A 20844-nucleotide genomic window follows, 5' to 3' on the forward strand; every position below is an offset into this window, starting at 1 on the left:
GAACCTTTGCTTCCGCGACCAGCCGTGCTGCAGCACGCTTGGCCTGCCGGTACCCATCAGCTGCCTCAGGAGTCCCCCGAGACAACCAGGCATGATAGGACTCCTTCTTCAGCTTGACAGCATCCCTTACTTTCGGTGTCCACCACCGAGTTCGGGGATTGCCGCCACGACAGGCACCAGAGACCTTACGGCCACAGCTTCGAACGGCCGCGTCAACAATGGAAGCGGAGAACAAAGTCCATTTGGACTCAATGTCCCCAGCCTCCCTCGGGATCTGGTCAAAGCTCTCCCGGAGGTGGGAGTTGAAGACCTCCCCGACAGAGGGTTCCACCAGATGTTCCCAGCAGACCCTCACAATACATTTAGGTCTGCCAAGTCTGTCCAGCTTCCTCCCCTGCCAGTGGATCCACTCACCCTGACCCGAAGGCGCAGGGAAACGACCCTCTCGTTCACCAGGGAAAACTCCAACACATGGTGGCTGAGCTGGGGAGCTATGAGCAAGCCCACACCAGCTTGCCGCCTCTCACTGCGGGCAACTCCAGAGTAGAAGAGAGTCCAGCCCCTCTCAAGGAGTTGGGTTCCAGAGCCCAGACTGTGCGTGGAGGCGAGCCATGTCCCCATGGCTAGAGTCACAGTCCGGGGATTGGGTCGCCGGGTCACCCGCCCAGGACATCCACCCAAATCCCACCGCACCTGCCCCTTATGGACCCTCCTGCGGGTGGTGGGCCTACGGGAGGGCGGGCCCACATTGCTCCTTCGGGCTGTGCCCGGCCGGGTCCCGTGGGCAAAGACCCGGGCACCAGGCGCTCGCCTGCAAGCCCCAGCCCCGGGCCTGGCTCCAGGGTGGGGCCCCGGTGACGCCAATCCGGGCCACGTGAACATCCGCGATGTGGTCTCTCTCAACGAAGGCGACTGTCAAGAATTAAATTATTTAACACTAAATTACTCCACTGATTTGGTGTTGCATTTCTTAAGAGCTGGGGCATCCAGAAGAGACTGACTGAAAAACAAGAATAATCAAAATCTGAGGCTGATATCCTGACTTTTAGTCACAATGGATCACCATGCTCCAAAAATGCTGCATTCTACATATAGCACTAATATTAAAGAATGTTTTCATAAGACCCTTTCTGACTGTTAAATAACCACATCTTTAAAGGGGCACTATGTAGTTTTGGAGAAGAAATTTAAACTGAAAATTTTAATATTTAATATTTAGTTTGTTTATTCAGTTTATTCAGTCAGAAATCCTCAAAACTGCTTAGTGCACCATTAAAAGTCCATGTGTTCATACAGGCTTGTAATGGATTTTTAAACCTTACTTTGTAAAATGTGTTGACTGTCCCTTTAATTTTATGAAATCTTTCCAGTTCCTGTAACCGTAGCTTATACTCCCATCACTTCATTTAACATGAACACACAGTAGTATTACCCAAAAGGACAGGTAGGAAAGTCTGACAGAGCCTGAATTTAAAACCTATTCATTGTTACAGTTTCCAGTTGTTTGCTTGAACGTCTCCACGGCTCCCAACCTCCATGTTAAGCGTCTCCAGCATCAGCAACTATTTTCAACTCATTTTCTTCTAACATGCGACTGCTTAATGCTTAACTTTAGTTTGATATCTTGTGTTAGTATTTATTCAAACCTTGTTGTATTATTTTCAATTGCTGTCATTTATTTTCACTGTAAATAGTTTTTGCCAACGGGAAACCTCCTTTTCATCAATGTAAAATAATAAAGGCAAAGTCTACATTGACTTTACTGTAGAACAACCTGAGAACCAACCAGGACAGTTTATCATTCCTGCTGATTAAGAATTGCTGATGTAGAAAAAGGCCAACAGGCAGGTTGTTCATATAGAAGCTGCAGGTTGAATATAACAGGGAAGTTCTGCTACAACTCAAGATACACTGGATTTGGATCCAGTGTTGTAAAAAGTACCCCAAAATCCTACTTGAGTAAAAGTTAAGATATTGTGTTAAAAATATGACTTTGTTGAAAGTGAAAGTGACTGATATAAATAGTACTTGAGTAAATTACATATATTTACATGTATGCATATACTGCATACTATGGGTCGACCCATTATAGGATCTGATATGCAGTGGGGTTTTTTTGATCATCACAATCAGTGGTTGTCTGAGGCAGCATCCAATCTGTGAAGTTACTATTAACTAAAGTTGATAAATAAATGTAGTGAATGAAATTAATATGTTGTTCTGAAACCAACAAGTTGTACATTAGGCAGTGATACTTATTTCATACAGGTAGTTGTTGGATTTGTCACATGACCAGTGTGTGCATTTGCAAGATGGATGGATGATGAGTTCATTTATTATTGAATAAGACATACACCAAAAATATGCCTGCATACAAAAAAACTTGTTGGATGTGCTGGACCTAAAATTCAACTTAAAATAATGTAAAAAAAAAGCATCGTCATACTTGAAGAAAATACTGTATAAAACACACAGAGCAAAATAGATCCAATTCAATGCCTTTATTTTTTTATTATTTCAAATTATAATTGTTGTGTTTTTTCAAACCAAACACACCAGTTTACCTGGCATGATAGGGTGGTGGGAGGAAACCGGAGTCCCCGGAGAAAACCCCACAAGTGCAGGCCCTGAAAATACTTACCTTTAATGTCTTTAACATCCGTAAAGACAGAGAGTGTTCAACAAACTCTTGTTTCTTTCATTCAGTGAAGGAATACAACTAAGTACATTAACTCAAGTACTGAACTTAAGTATAATTTTGAGTATTAGTACTTCACTTGAGCATCTCCATTTTCTGCTACTTTATACTTCTGTGCTATATGAACACATTCTGTGTGCTTACAACACTGTAAAATCTTAATAGCAGCTCTACCTCTACCTATAATAAAGTTAGTTTAACTGCCTCTGTATGCAGGATATATCTAGGATAATGACAGAAAATGGATGACTTACATAGATAGCGAATTCCCTTGGTGCACTTGTGATGTTGCCATAGGGGGAAAGGCTTTTTGCTATGTGGCTGATCGTCACGTGAGTGATGAAGATCGGGTGGGAGAGAGAGACAACGATATGTCCACGGTCACCTGGAAAGCACCAGCAATGTCCTGGTTGTAATGGTGAATGAGGAGGAGTAAAAGTGTTTCTCTGCTGTCTGAGTGACTGCACCTCCTCTCTCAGCTGCATATTCATGTTTGTCATGATTCCTGAAGGATGCAAAGCACAAAGGTTAGACATGTTCCTACTAACAAGGAACTTAACCTAAAACTGGACCAGGGACTAAAATAAAACCAGCTGTCCCAGGTTTTAATTTGTGTTCTAGAAATGATTATGGCAGAAAGTTTGAAATCTCTCACCCAAACCCACCATCAGTGTTTACATTGGCTCCCCATAAAGCTCGTTTTCATTGTGCCTTTTTTTCTGCTACAAGGGATGAAATCTTCTGGGAAAATGAAGGCTGACTGGTGATCCAGTCATGCAGGCAGCCTGGCATCATTTGTTTCTGCTTTAACGTCTCCATTATAGACTAAATGAATGAATTAACTCAAGTTTTGTCCTGTGTTTTGGGTAGTTGTTACTCTGAGAACAACAGAAAAAAAATCCACTTGGAAAAGTCATCTGTTTCCATGTCAAATTATTATTTTTTATTGTCAATTATATATAAAGAAATATTTCTGATCATGTGATAATGAGAAAAATGATGAATATCAGATCAGATAATCGAGCAGGTCAATAATACAGTATAGTACAGTATAAACATACACACATATATATATGTATAATTTCTTTTTACTTGTTGGCTACTTTGATACCTAAGTATGTTTATTGCCAGAAAATTACTTTTGATACTTAAGTTGAGTCAATATTGACACTTTTAATCAAGTACTAAGTTATTCCTACTTTTACCCTAGTAATATTTCTTAACTTTACTTTTACTTTTCTTTACTCAAATATGACTGTTGGGTACTTTTTACAACACTGCATTCGTTGCTTTATTTACAGTTAACTGGCTGTTTGGTGAAAGAATACACTTTATTACTGCAAACATCACACCAGAATTTAAACCCCCTTGGATGCTCTATCTTTACGTGAAATGACAGTGAACTTGGTTTGCACCGATAGTTTTGCACAGTGAATTACCTACCTGTAGCTGCTGCCTCCAGAAGTACATGCAGTTGGCCACTAGATGGAGACAGAGACTGTGCAGGGGGGTGTATGTTGTTTACTGTGCTGCACACATCTACCTTTATTTCATTTCCTCCGTTATTCACGTTAAATACTACACATATTATATTGAAGCCACTACAGTATCTGATGAACGTGGACATAACTCTGCTGCACTATCTCCTCCTGTCAAAGAGAACTAACTTTAGTAGTAAACTGGTTAGAGAGGTGTTGTGAAGGAAGTGGGTCTTTGCGTCCCACGCAGAGGAGGGTTTTCCGGTTAAAGTTTCCTTTGTGATTCGGAAGTGGTGATGTGATGCCAAAGCCGTTTATCCTTACAGACACAACACACAAGTGGCGACCATGACACGTAAGTGTGCATATATAACATAATACAAATGACATCAAATGGTTTATTTTTGTTTAATTAAAAAGAAAAGTTTAATGACATGTTAAGTTAGACATTTTAAATATTTTCACTTCCTTGGCATAAGTCGATGTGAGGTCAAAAGTCAGCCAACCTCGCTGAAATGACTCAACTACAATATAGCATCAATATTTGCTCAAATATTGAAAGAATATGAAGATGGGTGACACTCATAACTTGCAATCTTCATTCAATGTACATCAACTTGCAAAATGAATTTTAAAATGTCACTCATGTCAGTGGAGGTGTGATACATGTAGAAGTGCTCGATTGATGCCACCCAGTGAAAATCCAGTGAAAGTCTGGCACATCCACATTTTCCCAGGTCACAACAAGAAATCCACCCAGCTGGCATACTAGAGTGACACAAATCAAATGCACCAGCTATTAAGACATTACTGCTCAGTTACACATTCATCCAGATGAGAAGTTAAAAGGCTGTCAGTGCCTGCTGGGTTCAGTGCTGCTCTTATTTGGCTTCAGGTCCACATCTTTATCTGCAACAAAGTGATTCTTGTTGTTTCCAGGAGCCAAACATTCTCAAAATGCTCATTAAAAAAAAAAGAAAAATGATGTATAGCAGTTGGCCCATTCAAAGTGCATTCATCAGGAGCCATTTTTGAATTTTAGAACTTAATTATCTTTAACTTCCTTACCAGATCCACACAACTTTGATTAGATTAGATGAAAAATTATTATTATTTTGTTCCAGAACATCACATGATAATACTAAAACGATTATAAAGTAACCATACTCAATATGCAATAATACTGTCCTTCATTTCTAATCACAAAATTAATTCTGGGTGTTACTTTAGCTGCTAATATGACTGAGTAGGAAACCTAAAAGATGAAACTTTGGGCTCTTGTGATGGGCATTGTCAACAAAAATGCTTCCATGCAATCTGATGTTGCATTTACTCCAACAGGCAGAAAGAAAGACAGCAACATAAACAAGGCGTGTTACATTTTAAACAGATCATTTTCATTCTTTTTACTTAGACAATGCTCCGCAGTCAGTCCATATACTCTTATTTGTGCGTTCATGAAGATACAGACAGTTACAACAAAAACATTTCAGTAATAATAAAAGGGAGGCGACCGAGGAGAGGGAGCTGCTGTTTGGATTGCACAGCTGTGATTCTCGGTACCTGGTCTTGGAGTTTGACTTTCCCCACATCTATATTCTTCACGTTTAGGGAAGAAGGGAGACTTGAGGAACAAAATCACCTTCCCCCAGGACTTCCCAACAGGAACCTACGAGGAAAACAAGAAAGGGACACCGTGTTGTGAGGAACCAACTATAAAGACACAGTGCAGTAACTGGTACCTTTTAAATATTTTGTATCTTTTCTTTATGTTTTAACAGTAAGGATATTTCATTCCTTTGCATATTAACACCTGGTTCATAGTCACTTCATTTTTACAGGATTAGAGGGGCTAAAGTCATTGACATTATGACAAAATGTGACACATTGTCATTTCAAATGTATTTATAATTTGAGTTTTCAGTGTGGGATCTGATTCTTACCACTCTGATCTCGCCTGAACCGCCTCGCTCCTCACCAGCCTCTTCTTGTCATCCAGGGGTCGGGCCAGAGCTCGTAGCACTCGGGCCCGAAACGGCAACACCTGAAACAGTGACAGATGGTGGAAGGAACTTTATTGTTTTGTAGTAGTTGTAGATGGGCATAATTGGGTTTGTACATGTATATAATATGTAGTTTAAAAATTTGAGTGCAACAGAATCACAAAACTCAGGTTTTCTTCTCGTGGCTTGTGAAGATTTTCTTCCAGTGTCCATAAAAATACTAATACTGTAATAATTTAATAGGTCAAATATGCTGTATTTATATACTGGGAGGGGTGGCACACTATTTCCTACTGCAGCCATCTTTCACAGGAATATTCTTTTGAGAAAATCATAACTTGTGCAGCTATCTGTCTTCAATATATAAGAAACCCAAACGGGTTCATTGAAGAATCCACATTTATTGGTGGAAGTGGAGGGGAAATTAAAGGTGCAATATGTAAGATCTTTAGGTTAAAACATTGAGAATTCTGTGATAAATGAGTTTCCTCAAAGCAGATTTTTACTTGACCGAGAAGAGACAATAAATGTGTGATTTTACATGTTTTAACAGCTAAAACATGGACAGATTTGTGTTTTACCTCATGTACGGGGAAGCGGGAAACAGCATGGATGCACCGCAATGAAGCGATTCTTACGTCCTGCAACAAACAAGAGATACAGATCAGATAGTTACCATGCTCATAATATAGAATGAGCAGCTTTCATTTGACCAATCAAGATACAGTATGGTCCAACTGAATATGTGCAGTACAGAACAGAAGGGATTAGCTGGTTAATCTTGTTTTTTTGGTATTTTTCTTAATTTTCTACATTTATGAGACTTCTTTGGCTTTAAATGTATATTTTTAGGGTGGACATGCATTTGTCATCGCTTATACATATTCTGTTTTTCTTTATTCTGAAACATCAGCAGAGAAAATCCTCCAAGGTGTGACATCTCACTAACCATGGCTCGACTAGTTATGAGGGCCAGCAGCCTGTTGACCAAAGCCTCTAGCTGCTGTATGAGTGCTGCTGGTGGGTCGACGAGGACGGGCTCCAGGCAGGACAAGGTGGACAGCTGGACGCCCTGGTCAGGACATGACAGGGCCTCCAACAGCAGAGACAGGAGCTGGACGGGGACAAAAACTTCACATTAATGCTGACCGTTTGTAGTTATTGAAGTTCTTTAAAAGAAGTGACTCAAAATGAACTTGCAGTGACAGCTCGCAGCAGTTTGGTCTTTACTCACCGCTGGTAGTTCAGTGACTTGAACCTGTTTAGGCAGTTTGTTGACTATGTTCGACAGAGCCTTCAGGTAGTTGGGCTTCTTCTCTGCAGGGGAGACAGACAGTGAGCAAAGCTGATGTGGGATCAAGATGACCAAAAAAAAGTAGCTTCACCCTGAGGTCATTTGTTCTCTTTTGGAAATGTCACATATCAAATGTCCTGTAAATATTCTTTGAGTTATTGAGCATGAACAAGCCTCTGTGGCAGCTTGTAACTACATGTAGCCCAGGAGAAAAACATCTTTAAGACACTGCAATTGGAGGAAGGTAACTGATTTAATCTCAAACTGCAGAACTAAATAAAAACTTTTGACTCTTCTATGTGTCTATTGATGGTCACACCACAAAAGATCAGAGGTTAAAATGCCAGAGACTTCAATCAGAGAGTAAAAGGAATAAGAAGGTTGTATTTCCTTCTCTCATTTCCCTTTTCTTCCTTATATATTCATTCATTTTATTCTCGGACCAGAGACCAGAGACCAGAGAATCAAGACCTGTTCCTGTTTTAACAACCTTTGTGGCCTTTGAGCAGCAATTTCTGAGTATACGAGGTACATTCAAGTGGACCTCAATGCACCATGAAGTCCCTTTCCTTGTGTGTGTGAAACTCTGCCACAGACAGACGGCAGAGGACAGAAACAGCATATTTTTAATCACATGACTGTTTTGGTACAAACATTTGTCCATGTGTGGCGAAAAACATTCAGAGATTTACTCAGCAATTAGAAAATCTACGTGCATTTGGTGCTTGGCAAGTGTAAATATTGGACCCTGATGCATCCACAGGAAATGGCATGCACTGAAAATCAATCTCAGGATTTTATGAATTGTATTCAGACCATTAAAATGAGGATCAATTTGAATCGGTAAATGCTTAAACCCAGGGCTGCCTGCTAAAGTGTCTTTCATGATAGAAGACATTTTTCAAACAATGGTTTAAGCAGTGCCAAATACCTTGGGGTGCAGCGTTGAAGCCCTGGACCAACTTGGCTGAATTCTCGCTGAAGAAGCGCTGGCGGTACATGATGCGTATGTCTGCATGACAACTGCGGCTTAGGACATCGGCAGAGTCGCTCATCAGCAGCGAGAAGCCGTCTGCTGCCATCGGACCCAGGTCGGCATCATCGAGCAGAGAGAAAAGCTTCAACAACACAAAGTGGACAAATATTTAAACCACAAGTCTACAAAAGTTTGGGAACTGTAAATGGAACGAAAACAACTGTTGTTACCTTGTCAATCAGTGCTGTGGACAGAGGGTGGTATCTGAGAAGCAGAGCCTTGGCAACCTGGAGACAAGAGCAACTTTACTTCACCTGCTGCTTTTCACACTCACATAAGTTCATTAATCAACTTAGTATGTTCATAGACAACTGACTGCAAATCAGTAAGTAAAATAACATAAAACCTTTGTGTAATGTCACATACTTAATGTCTTAATTATCTGTTCAAACATTTTGACAATCATGAAGCAGACTTCTTGAAAACAGTGCGACTCTTACCCAGATCATGAGGGTGAAAGCCTGAGTGCGTACAGACGAAGACTCAGAGTCCAGCTCACTACACACTCTCTTCATTGTGCTCTGAATGAGGCTGTCCAGAGAATCACCTGAAGAAGAAACCATCACAGCTGCTGTTAGTTGACACGGTTAGGTTGTCATGTTGGAACAAAAACCAGGAGGAGGAGAGTGTACAGACAAACTGACCCTGCGCTCTCTTATTAACCAGGCCGGCAAAGCACTTTGCAGCTGAGGTGTATGACGTCGGGTGGCTGCAGGTGCAGCTCAGCTCCTCCAGCTGAGACAGCAGCTGATCCATCTGAGGCACCTCCACCTGGATGACAAAATGCACCACTCAGAAAACAGCAACAGCGACAGAAACATTTGTGACTAATTAGTAAAAGCAGAATTAAATGTAATGTAGACTTACGCTGCGAGGTAACGAACACACACATCCCATTAGCAGACAGACCATCTGGGACTGGCTCCATGAGTCCCCCTTCTGCTTCTGTGGAAACATTTGTCTTAATGAAAAAACATTTTCACGAAACACCAACTTGAAAAAGATCTGCAAATCCAAAGATTCTCAGTCACTACATTCGGTCTGTAAAATAGAAATGATATGAAAAATTCTTGACATTTTATGACTGTGTCTTAAATGACTAAGAAGTATTTTTTTAATACAATCCACAGTCCACAAAAGTTAGGATGCTGTGTAAAACAAATACAGAGTGCAATCATTTGCAAACGAACTGTGTTTAACAACACAGTGTTCCTGTGTAATGTTCCATACTTTTTGTACTTTTTTCTATTGAGAATAATGCCAGTGTTTTATTGTTTTACACAGCATCCAAACTTTTTTTGGAATCAGGGTTGTATTCAGTTTTAAGTAAACAAACTTGAAATCCAGGTAAATACAAACCTTGAGCAACTGGATGTGTGAAGGGAAGGAGTTGTCAGGCAAAAAAGAAACATCACCGTCCAGGAAGAGGGACACAGCCCTCGACGCCGTCTTTTCCGCCAACCTGAAGACATGAAACACCCCGAGAGGAAACCACACAAACCTCATGAAAAACGCTCCGACAGTGTTTTGTGAAAAACAAATCAAAGAGACTGACTAAATAAGAAAAGGTGAGAAACAGACAGGAACTGGAGACATATTACGTGTTTGTTCTTTTTAGGAAAGCTTGGAACTGATAGACAATTTGAAAACAAAGAAAAAAAAAAAACTCAGCAGGTGAAAACAACTCATTCCCAACTGAATAGTTTCATTGTCCTTCAACTAAATACAGGATGCACGTGGTAATGAAGCGTATGACATGAATCTATTTATTATAACCCTGTTCTCTTCAACTAATTGAAAAACTTAACAACTTCTCATGACAATGCTTAGTATTTTTTTTACATTTACATGAGTTAGTTCAGATATCAGTATCACTTATATCTGACACATAACGAGAGACTAATGAGAGAGTTTGTACTGACGTGGGCTGCAGCCGGGAGCAGGAAGTACTGATGACAGGGACCATGGCAGACAGGACCACCTCCTCCAGAAGAGGACTACGACGACCAGTTGACCCCTCACCTACAAAACATCGCAGGGAATTTCAACTGAAGTAAGTCACCTTTTCAACTGTCATGTAAAAAAAGGTAAACCAATAGTGGAGCAGTTATGAAGAGAGAGGGAGCCATTAAACATACGCCAAGAAGACAGACTATTTTGAATATGACTCTGGTGGAAGTGTGAATCATTATATCGGACACAGTAGGAAAAGATGTGGGGTTTTGGTGAAAGGTTAAAGAGAAGATTGTCATCATTTTTCAGGCTTAGAGCTGTTCACCTTGCAGCGCTGCCTGCAGAGCCAGAGACAGCAGGCGCGGGATGATGTTGTCATGGAAGCATCGTCCCGTCTCCTCGGTGTCCTGAATCTGCCCTGCTATTCTCTGGAGGCTGCGACACGCCAACACCACCTCCTCCACTGAGAAACCAACACTACCTGAAAAAAACAAAACCAAAAACCAAAACCAAGACATTACAATGGCAATCGTCTGAACCCGGTAACGCGTATATTAATATCCGAGGAAAAAGCGTTAATCATAATGTCATATTCCCTCATAAGATGTTTATTAAGATAAACAAGACTCTAAGTGTTAATAGCATCATAAACATGTTTACCGTTAGATTATACACCATTTTTAACGTTACTGTATCGTACCTCTTTTCCTGCTTGACAGACTAATATGTGGACTATCAGGGACCAATGTCATCTTTTAGTCTATTCGGCTCGAAAGCTTAGTTAACACTTCTGCTGAAATACGGAGCGATCATTGGGACTGATTTAAGGCAACTTATGAGAAAATGCAAAAGCATTTTGTGTCATCTAAACGATGATGTTTATTCTTCGACAGTCGACTTCCACCAATCAGGTGAGACAAAAATTAGTCTGCATCTGAAGTAAGAAAACTATCAGTCCAGGCGGATTACCTGTGTGTGCTGAGCTCAGGACCTCCACGAGGACAGGTGTGCTCTCCTGCACGACACTGGGCTGGATGGACACCGCAGCCAGGGCAGACAAACACCGCTGGCGCAATGCATGATGGGACTGCTGCCCAGAAGCTTCTCTGTTGTTGTCTTGATCCATGGGCTCTGAGCAGGGGAGAGGAAATGGTTTGTCAGGTTTATTCATGATGTTCCAGTCAGCCGACATAATGTTAAACTGATAAATGAAGAAAATGACTGGATTTAGGGTTGCAGAGATTTCTTTTCGCTACAAAATTAAAGAACAAATTGTCTATCAGTGCCAAAATATATTAATATATATATTAATTTTCATATATTCCCTTAGCCATAGGTTATATTTCCAATATATGTTTTCCACTTACCAGAAAACATCTCCGTCTTTAGTCTCGGGATCAGTTTAGTGATAAAAGCTGCGGGGTGCAACTCTGCTAAGGCTCCAGCACACTCCACCACAGCAAGACTGGAGGCAGAAACAGAGAGAGAGAAATATCTCGTTTCTGATTATGTCAAAAAGAAAAAACAAGGTAAAAATATGACAGCTTTGTGTATTTTAAGGGAAATGGAGAATTAGCAACACAGAAAATAAAAGGATGAGAGAGAGACAAATGGAAGTATGCTACACGTGAGCTGACCTGACTCCGTCGTCCTCCTCCGTCAGCAACAGTCTGGTCAGGTGATCTACGGCCAGCTCAATATCAGAGTCCAACAGCAGACCTGACAGACACAGCACGTTTGTATTATTATATCAGCGCTGAATTTCTGACTAAATCTGAATCTGCTGTGAGTGTCACAGATCATCTCACCTGTTTGCTGTGCCAGTGAGGAGAGCACAGAGGTGGCTGTGATCTGCAGGGTGTCAATATTCTCTGTCAGAGCTGAAAACACCATGCTGCACAGGGACGGACGGAAGGCTGCGAACACACTCTCTTCTAATGTGGAAGGACAAAGAAAACAGAAACAAGTTTGGGGTCTGTGTCTTTAGTCTTTGTGGTCATGCACAAACAGCACTGTTAACAGTTACAGTATTTTAACATGAATTTTATTTGAAAACATTTGAAATTCTCAACAGAATGTAAAGAAATGACAGTTTTGACATTTTTCATGTCTACCTATCATGGTGCAAAGATATACACTGAAGTTAGCATATCAACCAGCTTGGCCTGACCCATCCTGGTTAAAAGCTCTTGCGCTAGCGATGTTAACGCCAACACTCCGTGCCAGCTGCACTGCTAATGAAGCTAACTAGCTATTTAGCTGCAGTTAGTGGTTACTCTATGGCGCCCCTCATTTGTTTTGAATTCGACAGGTGGTCAATTCTTACATTTTGCACCTTTAAATATCTAGATTTTATCAGGGTCCACACTACAGCAGAGCAGTAATTCAGTAATATTCTTAATAATCTATCAAGACGATTTCATTATAAAGAAATAATAATTCAAGCATCAATTATCAAAATAGATGTACAGATTCAAATCAGACACAAGCTAACTGTGTGATTAGCTATTAAGTGAAACAAGATGTAGCTGAAAGTAAAAGATGTCGAGCATGAGTGGACACCCTGCGGAAAGACAACAATAAACAGCACTCACCATTCTCTGGGGACTGGCAGGTTTTTACTGACTTGATGAATCGCTGCACCACCTCCAGTAATGTTCGTCTGTGGGAATACTGTACAAAGAGAAAAAGACAATGATATCATCACACACAACCAACATTCTGACCGAAAGATTGCATAAATATGTGAATTAAGATAAAAAAGACAATCGCCTCAAAAATACAACCCGGTTGTTATAATAAAACGTTACAAGTAAGAGCCTACATCATCTTATAGCCAAACTTGTTCATATTAAATTAAACATCTGGAGTTTAGCTTCACTTGTTTACCTGTGTTCTGTTGCTGTACTGCTCGATGAGAGAGGGCATGACAGCGGCTGTTATGATGTGGCTCGCCCTGTTGGAGGCGCTGCAGGCGGCCTGGAGCAGTTTGGCGCTGGGCCACACGAGCTTCAGGTCTGGTTCACACAGGTGATGTTTGCAGTCTGGAATGATATCACGCTTTCAGAAAAAAAAAAACAACAAGACCACTGGACATGTTTTACTGCATCATAATGATATGGTAAGAGCACTAAAATTACCCTGGGGGTGGGCGATATGACACCATGTGACTGTACAAATGTGTCCACAGGTACAGATTTGGCAATATTGTTTTACACTGCACAGCGTTGGCAGATGGGAGATATTACACTATCATAAAAATGATGGACCAGTAAGCACCATATTTTGCTTTCTTGATAATGTCATGAAATAAATTAAAATGAGACTACACAAACGTTAAACCAACTACTAATAAGCGCCACAAAATCAATCAATCAATCAAATTATCATACATTACACCTTTTTGGGCATTATTGATCGTACAAGCAAAAGGACATAACTGTTGCACAAATGCGATACTTATCATATATCTGGCAACACTGCCTTGGCAGGTGTGTCTCTTTTATATTATCTTGGGGCTCCATTCTCATGGGATCTTGTAATCTTGTGAAGCCAGCTGCCTCCATGCAAAGTAATGTGATTTGGGCCGTAGGTCTGTTTACCACATTCAACAATTACATTAGGGGTCTCATTTGAAACCTTAAAGTGTCCTTGTTAGGGCAGTTACTTTTGTTTGGATGGAAGTTCCAAATAAAAAAATAAAAGAATAAATCTAAATTGACTTTACAAAAATCAACCAATATCTGTCTTTACTATAATTACAGTCGAGTGCCTTCTAAATTATGAAAGATCTTATATTAAGGTACTTATAATCACTTATATGTCGATGAACTAAATATAAAACTCTCTATTGGTTGTGAATATTTTCTAACTCTAACTGCACTTTGGCAGGAAACGAACCATCATCTGAGGGGAACCTTTTATATCTTGTTGACAAGACATGTAAAATTAAAGATCTGAACAGTCACTGTGGTAGAACTTCCTGCCCATCTACTGCAATAAACCCTCCCATTACCACAGCTTTGACATGCTTAGTTGACTCTCTGTTGATTTTGTCTGATCCAACTCCAGCTCTAATAAAACTGACATTATCCACGTTTTATACACTACTGAATGCTTTTTTGCAATTATATGTTCTTATAAGCTCGACTTCACAACACTTCACCTTTGAGTACAAGATCCAGGAAGATGCAGAGAGAGTCCTCAGAGTCAGAGTTGAGGACTGAGCGAGACAGACAGGAAGTGAGTGCGGTGAGCGCAGCGAGGCCGGCAGACTCAATCTTCTCGCTAGATGTCTGAAACACCTTCAGTGAAACAACAAGAGCGGAACATTTTTCATCAGTTTGTCTTTCAAGATTCTTTAAGAGGCAATAGCATCCACATTAACAGTTTTTTTTTTTACTTCAGTCTAAATGTGTATGAAGAAGTTCATTTTGACATATTTATGTGTTTGATTTTTACATTTCAAAAGTGTTCAGAGCGTCAAGCAGGAGGAAGTTTTCTCTTCTCTTGTTATCCATCCATCAGCTCTATTGTTAGAAGAATGTGACTCACAATTTCCATATGTCCTATTATTACAGTTGCAGAGTTGGTTGATCTGAACACAGCTATAAAGATACTTCTTGTTTTTTAGTGGTACAAAACTAGTAGAAGTAGAATTCCATCTACACAAAAAAAAACACACACACTTAAAAAGGTGCAATATATAAAAAAATGCCACCATGAATTCATACGACAATCAAATAGGGGCAGCATAACCGCTAACTGATGTTAAATGTTTTTCTTTTACACATCCATGACCGTGGCTATGGTTAGCGTGTCAGCTCAGTTAGCCATGGGAGTGCTGGTGTTTATACTGCTGGCACAGGAGATTGGACCCCTGGGAGAAAGAGGTAACCAGGGCTCAGGCTAGCTGGTTAGCATGCTAACTTCACTTGACATCCCTTCAACCCAATACAGATAAGTCTTTGACATAACGTCACCACTGATGCTTCCTCACATTCTGTAGAGAATTTAAGATAATTTTTGAAATAATTTTTGAACAGTAATTCTTACATATTGCACCTTTTAAAGATGTTCAAATCAGTCAGTTAAAAGTGTTATTACTGCTTCCGTATAAATGTTTCTCAAACCTCTCTGCGCAGAGACGCCCACAGTCCCTCGAGAAACTCTGCCAAGTCCTTATGTTCATATTGTGACACACAGGCAGTCTGAAAAACAAAGAGTGGTGAGATAAGTAAACGGGGGCACAGATGCTGTAATGAGGTTCTGTGCTGCTGAAGGGAATATTAACAGTACATCGTCTACATTTATAGGCTTTTTGCAGATGAGCATATTAGCTGGTAAATATCTAGTCAAATGTTTAAATAACTAACTCAACAGACTCATATCATCAGGGGCACTTTTTAGAAAATAGCACAGATTTCTCACCAGAGTCTGCAGCGAGTCCAGCTTCGCACTCTGAACATCTGAGTCCAGCTTCTCGATGATGAGAGGTAACAGAAACTGTAAAAGATTATACATTTTCTTTACGGCACTCATAGAAAATTATGTGATCCAATTCTTCTCAGGGCAAAACATCATCGTACAAAAAATCAAAACTTAAATTGATAATGGTACCTCAGCAAACTGTGGTGTGCCAGCGAGGACGTCCCTCAGTGTCAGGATGAGCTCTTCTTTGGTGATGCCGTGGGGGTCATTGGGAGGCTGAGATGGATGGGAGGGTGGTGTGCATAGGTGGGATGAGGGTGAGGAAAGAAGAGACAGACAAATATCATAAATACACCAACAAATTAGTCATGCATGTAATGTGTATATCCATAACATGAGGCTCTCGGGTATGTGATATTTGGAATTTATAAAAAGGTGCGATATATAGGGATTGCAGTTCAAAACATGAACGCACATCAACAGCAGAATGTGAAGAAATAGCAATTTTGATGTTAGGTTAAAGATATCTACTTTATGTATTGTGTTGAAGAGATATCTACTGAAGGTGGCATGCTGACCAGCTAGTCTGGCTAGCTACATGGCTAACTGAACTAACAAGCTAACAGTAGCTAAAGTCATGGATGTATAAAAAGAATAAAGTTAGCAGGAATAAGCAGTTATTCTGGTGAAATGCTGCCACTATTTCTTTGGAGTATGAATTCAAGGTGGCCAATTCTAACGTATTTTCAGAGAAAAAGATAGTTGATTGTTGAGTCTTATCTCCAGGTTGCGAAATACTAATGTTTGGGTTGATGTCTGATCAAGTGAGTGTCAAGAGTGATTCAAAACTCATGCATTTGGTCTGAATTTCCTGGGCTGTGAGTGCTGTAAACAGCTATAAAAGCTTAAAATTTGAACGCTTAACAATTTCACAGTTGTAGGTCTGGATAAGGATAGGATGTTGGGACCCAGACAGCAGTCAGCCTATAAGTCATCTCAGAGGGGTATAGAGAGGGAAGGCAGGTCCACAAAGGGGATGCATCTTAGTCATTTTGTTTCAGAAAGAAAATCAAGTTGTTCTGTTATATATTCAGTCCAACGATATGTCAGATTGGTATTTGCATTTCATCAAATAACTCACACTAGATATCAGTAGTCAATCAAGTTTAAAGATTCATTAAGGTTCAAAAGGAGTTTGATGTATTTGTGTAAAAATGGAAACTGTTCTGTGTTTTTATGGAGAGTAATTTGGAAATGTAGTGCTTTTGGAAATTGTGTGCTGTTTCAGAGGCTTTTCCATGTTAAGACCAGATCACCATTTAGGCAAAGAGCATGGGTTTTGAGCATCTTAATCATTGTTGATAAATCACTGTTTGCAGCTTCGCTTTTTGGTTGGATTTAAACCTACAGGATTTCTCCTGCTGCCATATTTCAAGGTATATTTTGAGCCCAAAAGACAAAACATCTAAACATAGTGTCAAAGATCCACAAAGTATTTAAAAAGCTCATTCATAATTATCTGGTAACACAATGTTGCTTATGTCACACGAAACCTGACATGACAAAGCAGCATTGTGGCATGTACTGGTTTCCTCCAGAGAGTCAACAAACAATCACAGAGCTGCGATCCTCTGTGAGGCAGAGATGGGAAACGTGCGTGAGCAGATGAGGAGGCAGACGCTGTGTTATTGTTTTCTACACAATTCCCCTGAGGTCACAGGAAGCCAGTGATGACATTTCTGTCTGCTGTCCGCTCTGCTTTCGTCAGCTCTCGGGAAAATGCAGCTGAGTAAACAGGGACTTACGGGGCTGAAGTCGATGGGGAAATAGCAGGACGTCACTTCGAACAGCTCCTCTGTGAATTTACCTGAGAGAGCACACAGGAAATTAACAGGAGGCTAAATAGAGTCAAAAACAATGGAGAGGAAAAATGCTGTTGGCACCTGCATGTGCTCTCACCTAGATCATAACCTCGATGGATGATGGTCTTAGCGATCTGGAAGGCTAACAGGAGGTTGCGAGGATCCCTCTCGCCGTCCATCGATTGGACAAAACCAAACACAAAGTCCGCGCCCAGACCCTTCAGTTCTGTGGAACAGTCACAAAGGAATACACAATTTTGTTTTAATTCTGTCAGACAGCTGACACTGTTACCTCTTTCTGACAATCTGAGAAAGTTGTCTGGATGTAAGGTGTCGGCTACAACTGTAATGAGATTACTTAATCAAGGGCTGCAACTAACGATTATTTAAATCGTGGATTTGTCTGTTTATTATTTTCTTGATTTATTGATTAGTTCTTTGTTCTATAAAAAGTTGGAAAATGGCAAAAAATGTCACAACCAAAAGACTTTCAGTTCTGTGTTTAGAGGAGTAAAGAAACCAGAAAATATCTCATCTAATCCCACCGGAACAAAAATGATTCATTTTGTTATGTGAAACTAAGTAAAGTACAAGTAACTCTATGACCAGAGAGTAGAAAATACCTGGGTCTATTTTCTGTTATTTTTTGCTACTGTTATGTTTAATTCTACTGCAGTAAAAGCTTTGATCATTGTGGGAAACTGTTTGGACTTTATTAACTGAGCCGCTGTGAGTCAGACTTAAACCTGTTATCTCTTACCAGCTTCTCTGGTCTCCATGAGGTTGATGAGCATGTTGTAGACACAAGCTCTCTCCGCCAGCATCAAAGACTGGAGAAAAACAAACAGGCCATATGAGCATTTTACGCACGATGCCCAAATGTAAGAACAAATTAGATTTGTCAAGCTGACCTAAAAAGCATAATTGATAAAAGAGGAAGTGCTTTGCATACATGGAGGAAACAAGACAGCATCTTCACACACTCTCAGTGTGGTCAAATATTGCATGGGTGTGTATTGCATACATCAGGAATCAAGAGGAAGTTTGATGCATTTAGTCGGTTACACACTGCTGTTGTGCATTTTAACATCTGGCCAAGGACGATCAGATGAATATAAGACTTGTACACTAACTCATATACAGTTTTTCTCTGTTGAACTTTGTTTCTCACAAATAAAACATATACATATATATCTATATATGATATTTAATGTACTGGTGTCCCTAATGGATTAAAACCACTGTTGTATTAATCCCTCACAAAAAAACTCCTCTGACATTAACAGACTTCCTCAGATGAAGGCCAGTGATAACTTCTACAACTTTATTGTAACACAGTGGCGAGTCTTACCTGAACGTGAACATCCTGGAACAAAGACCTCAGCATGGACACAGCTGAACCAGGAGGCAAAGCTGTGCATTTTGTCTGGAGGGGACAAAAGCATAAACACACTTACAATGTGCATGTTGGTCGCTGCGATCCCATCTGGAACTTCTCAAAATGATTATTAAACCTGCTGAGCAGACACTAACGTTCAAACTAAACGGTCAGTTAATCCTACGCAGGATGTTTCACACACGGTTCTCACTGAAAGTCTATCATGGACAGACACTCACCAGCGCTCTGAGCCCCTGTAGAACAGGCGGTGTGATGACGTAATGGTCCTTTAGCCGGTTTTCATAGAAGGCAATGAGCACTTCCACTGCGGAGAACAGAGACAGGGGGACAAGCTGATGAAATCAATCTTTATGTGAACTCTACAAAATGAAAGAGATGTGTACCTTCTCTCTCTGTAAGATCTCCATAGCACTGTTGTAAGACTTCAGAGAGGAGCTGGACGCCTCTGGCTCGAGTGTGAGGCTGAGAGCTGGTCAGACTCAGTCTAAAACAGAGGGGAAAGAAAAGAGCGATTACAGTTAAATAGATATCTTTCAATGAGTAGAAGTCATTAATATAGTGTAGATTTCTTTTTTTTTTATAATATATGATTATTTAATATACTTAATATATTAAACATACCTCTACCCTGACTGGCTGGGTGATACTGCCAAAAAGTTTCTTAATATTTTTAAGTGAAACAAGTTCTGTAACATCACAACTTCCACCACCTCCCTTGTCTAACACGTACTAAAACTAAAAATAAGAGTAAGATATATAAGGCATGCTTTTGTTTTGTTCATATTATTGCTATAATGTTGGTAAAAATGGTGGCATCTTACCCCAGTGCTTCCACTAGCTGCAGTACTGTAAACTGTCCATCTTTGACACCTTAACAGAAAGCCTAGTTTAGTGAATTGTAGCAACGTTAACCAAACACAAACACACAGAGAAAACAGACATACAAACACATGGCAATAACTAATGTATCTCTCATGGTATCTCTCATCAACTACAGATTAACTAGCAGCATCGGCGGGGTTCAAATGTACAGAGTTCATTGACAGGATGCTTTCAGTCGGAGGCAAACACAGCAGCTAGCAAACAGCATGCTGTAAAACCACACGGGTTAGCATCAGAGTTCACATTACTGGTTGAATGACAGTACAATAACACGTTAGGGATACATTCAGTTTGTGCAGGCATCATGATAAAACGAGCAGACCAGTGTCAAAACGCGTGTTTTTGTACCATGAGGTTGTTACACCACACAGGATGTTGTTGCGCTAAGTTAGCTAGTTAACCATCATGCCGTGTTGCGCATCCTCGAAGCGGCAGCTTAGCAGCTACAACAGCGCTTTTTTCGCAACGAGCTTCTCTGGTCAGGTGAGAGAGAAACGTGATAAAGACCTGTTTACCTGTTGCTGTATCTTTGGCCTTGCTGTCCTGTAGTCCCGACACGTATTCCTCCACAAGAGACAACAGCAAGGCAGTGTCCGCAGCCATCGTGCCCCTGAAACTCAACAAGAGGATACGCGCATGCGCGAAAAGTTAGGGATGAGACGCAAAAGTGACCAATTTAATATAAACTTTTATCAAACGGGACCGTTAATAAACAATGCGAGGTTAATGTAAGGACCGTTAGGTTACGTGAATGTCGCTGCAAATTAAAACGTTTCCAAAATGTTGAAATAAAGCCACTGTTAGTTTTT

At 40.4% G+C, this 20844-nt stretch overlaps 1 protein-coding gene across 1 annotated transcript; it reads right to left on the reverse strand.

Moving 5' to 3' along the window:
* Positions 1-5277: 5277 nt before the first annotated feature.
* On the reverse strand, positions 5278-20806 carry mms19 (MMS19 homolog, cytosolic iron-sulfur assembly component). Its single transcript, XM_084342825.1, has 31 exons — positions 20551-20806; positions 19975-20023; positions 19537-19637; positions 19372-19457; positions 19106-19180; positions 18515-18584; positions 17852-17980; positions 17698-17759; positions 16082-16168; positions 15893-15967; positions 15595-15672; positions 14628-14766; positions 13352-13506; positions 13057-13135; positions 12271-12396; positions 12100-12181; positions 11830-11927; positions 11432-11593; positions 10788-10943; positions 10432-10531; positions 9869-9971; positions 9377-9454; positions 9154-9280; positions 8950-9056; positions 8680-8736; positions 8405-8591; positions 7414-7496; positions 7129-7293; positions 6761-6820; positions 6120-6220; positions 5278-5845 (listed from the first exon to the last, which is right to left on the reverse strand). The coding sequence occupies exons 1-31, from the start codon at positions 20636-20638 to the stop codon at positions 5815-5817; spliced, it is 3096 nt and encodes a 1031-aa protein (XP_084198951.1). The 5' UTR covers positions 20639-20806; the 3' UTR covers positions 5278-5814.
* Between the last annotated feature and the right edge of the window lie 38 nt (positions 20807-20844).

The sequence above is a fragment of the Pagrus pagrus genome (genome assembly GCF_965226575.1).
Source record: "Pagrus pagrus genome assembly, chromosome: 21".
Taxonomy (NCBI): Eukaryota; Metazoa; Chordata; class Actinopteri; order Spariformes; family Sparidae; genus Pagrus; species Pagrus pagrus.

Coding starts and splice junctions, on each gene's coding strand:
- mms19 (XM_084342825.1), bottom strand. CDS start 20,638: ATGGCTGCGGACACTGCCTTGCTGTTGTCTCTTGTGGAGGAATACGTG. Junction 18,585..19,105: donor TCCAGGATGTTCACGTTCAG/GTAAGACTCGCC, acceptor GTTTTTCTCCAG/TCTTTGATGCTGGCGGAGAG. Junction 9,281..9,376: donor TGTGTTCGTTACCTCGCAGC/GTAAGTCTACAT, acceptor TTTGTCATCCAG/GTGGAGGTGCCTCAGATGGA.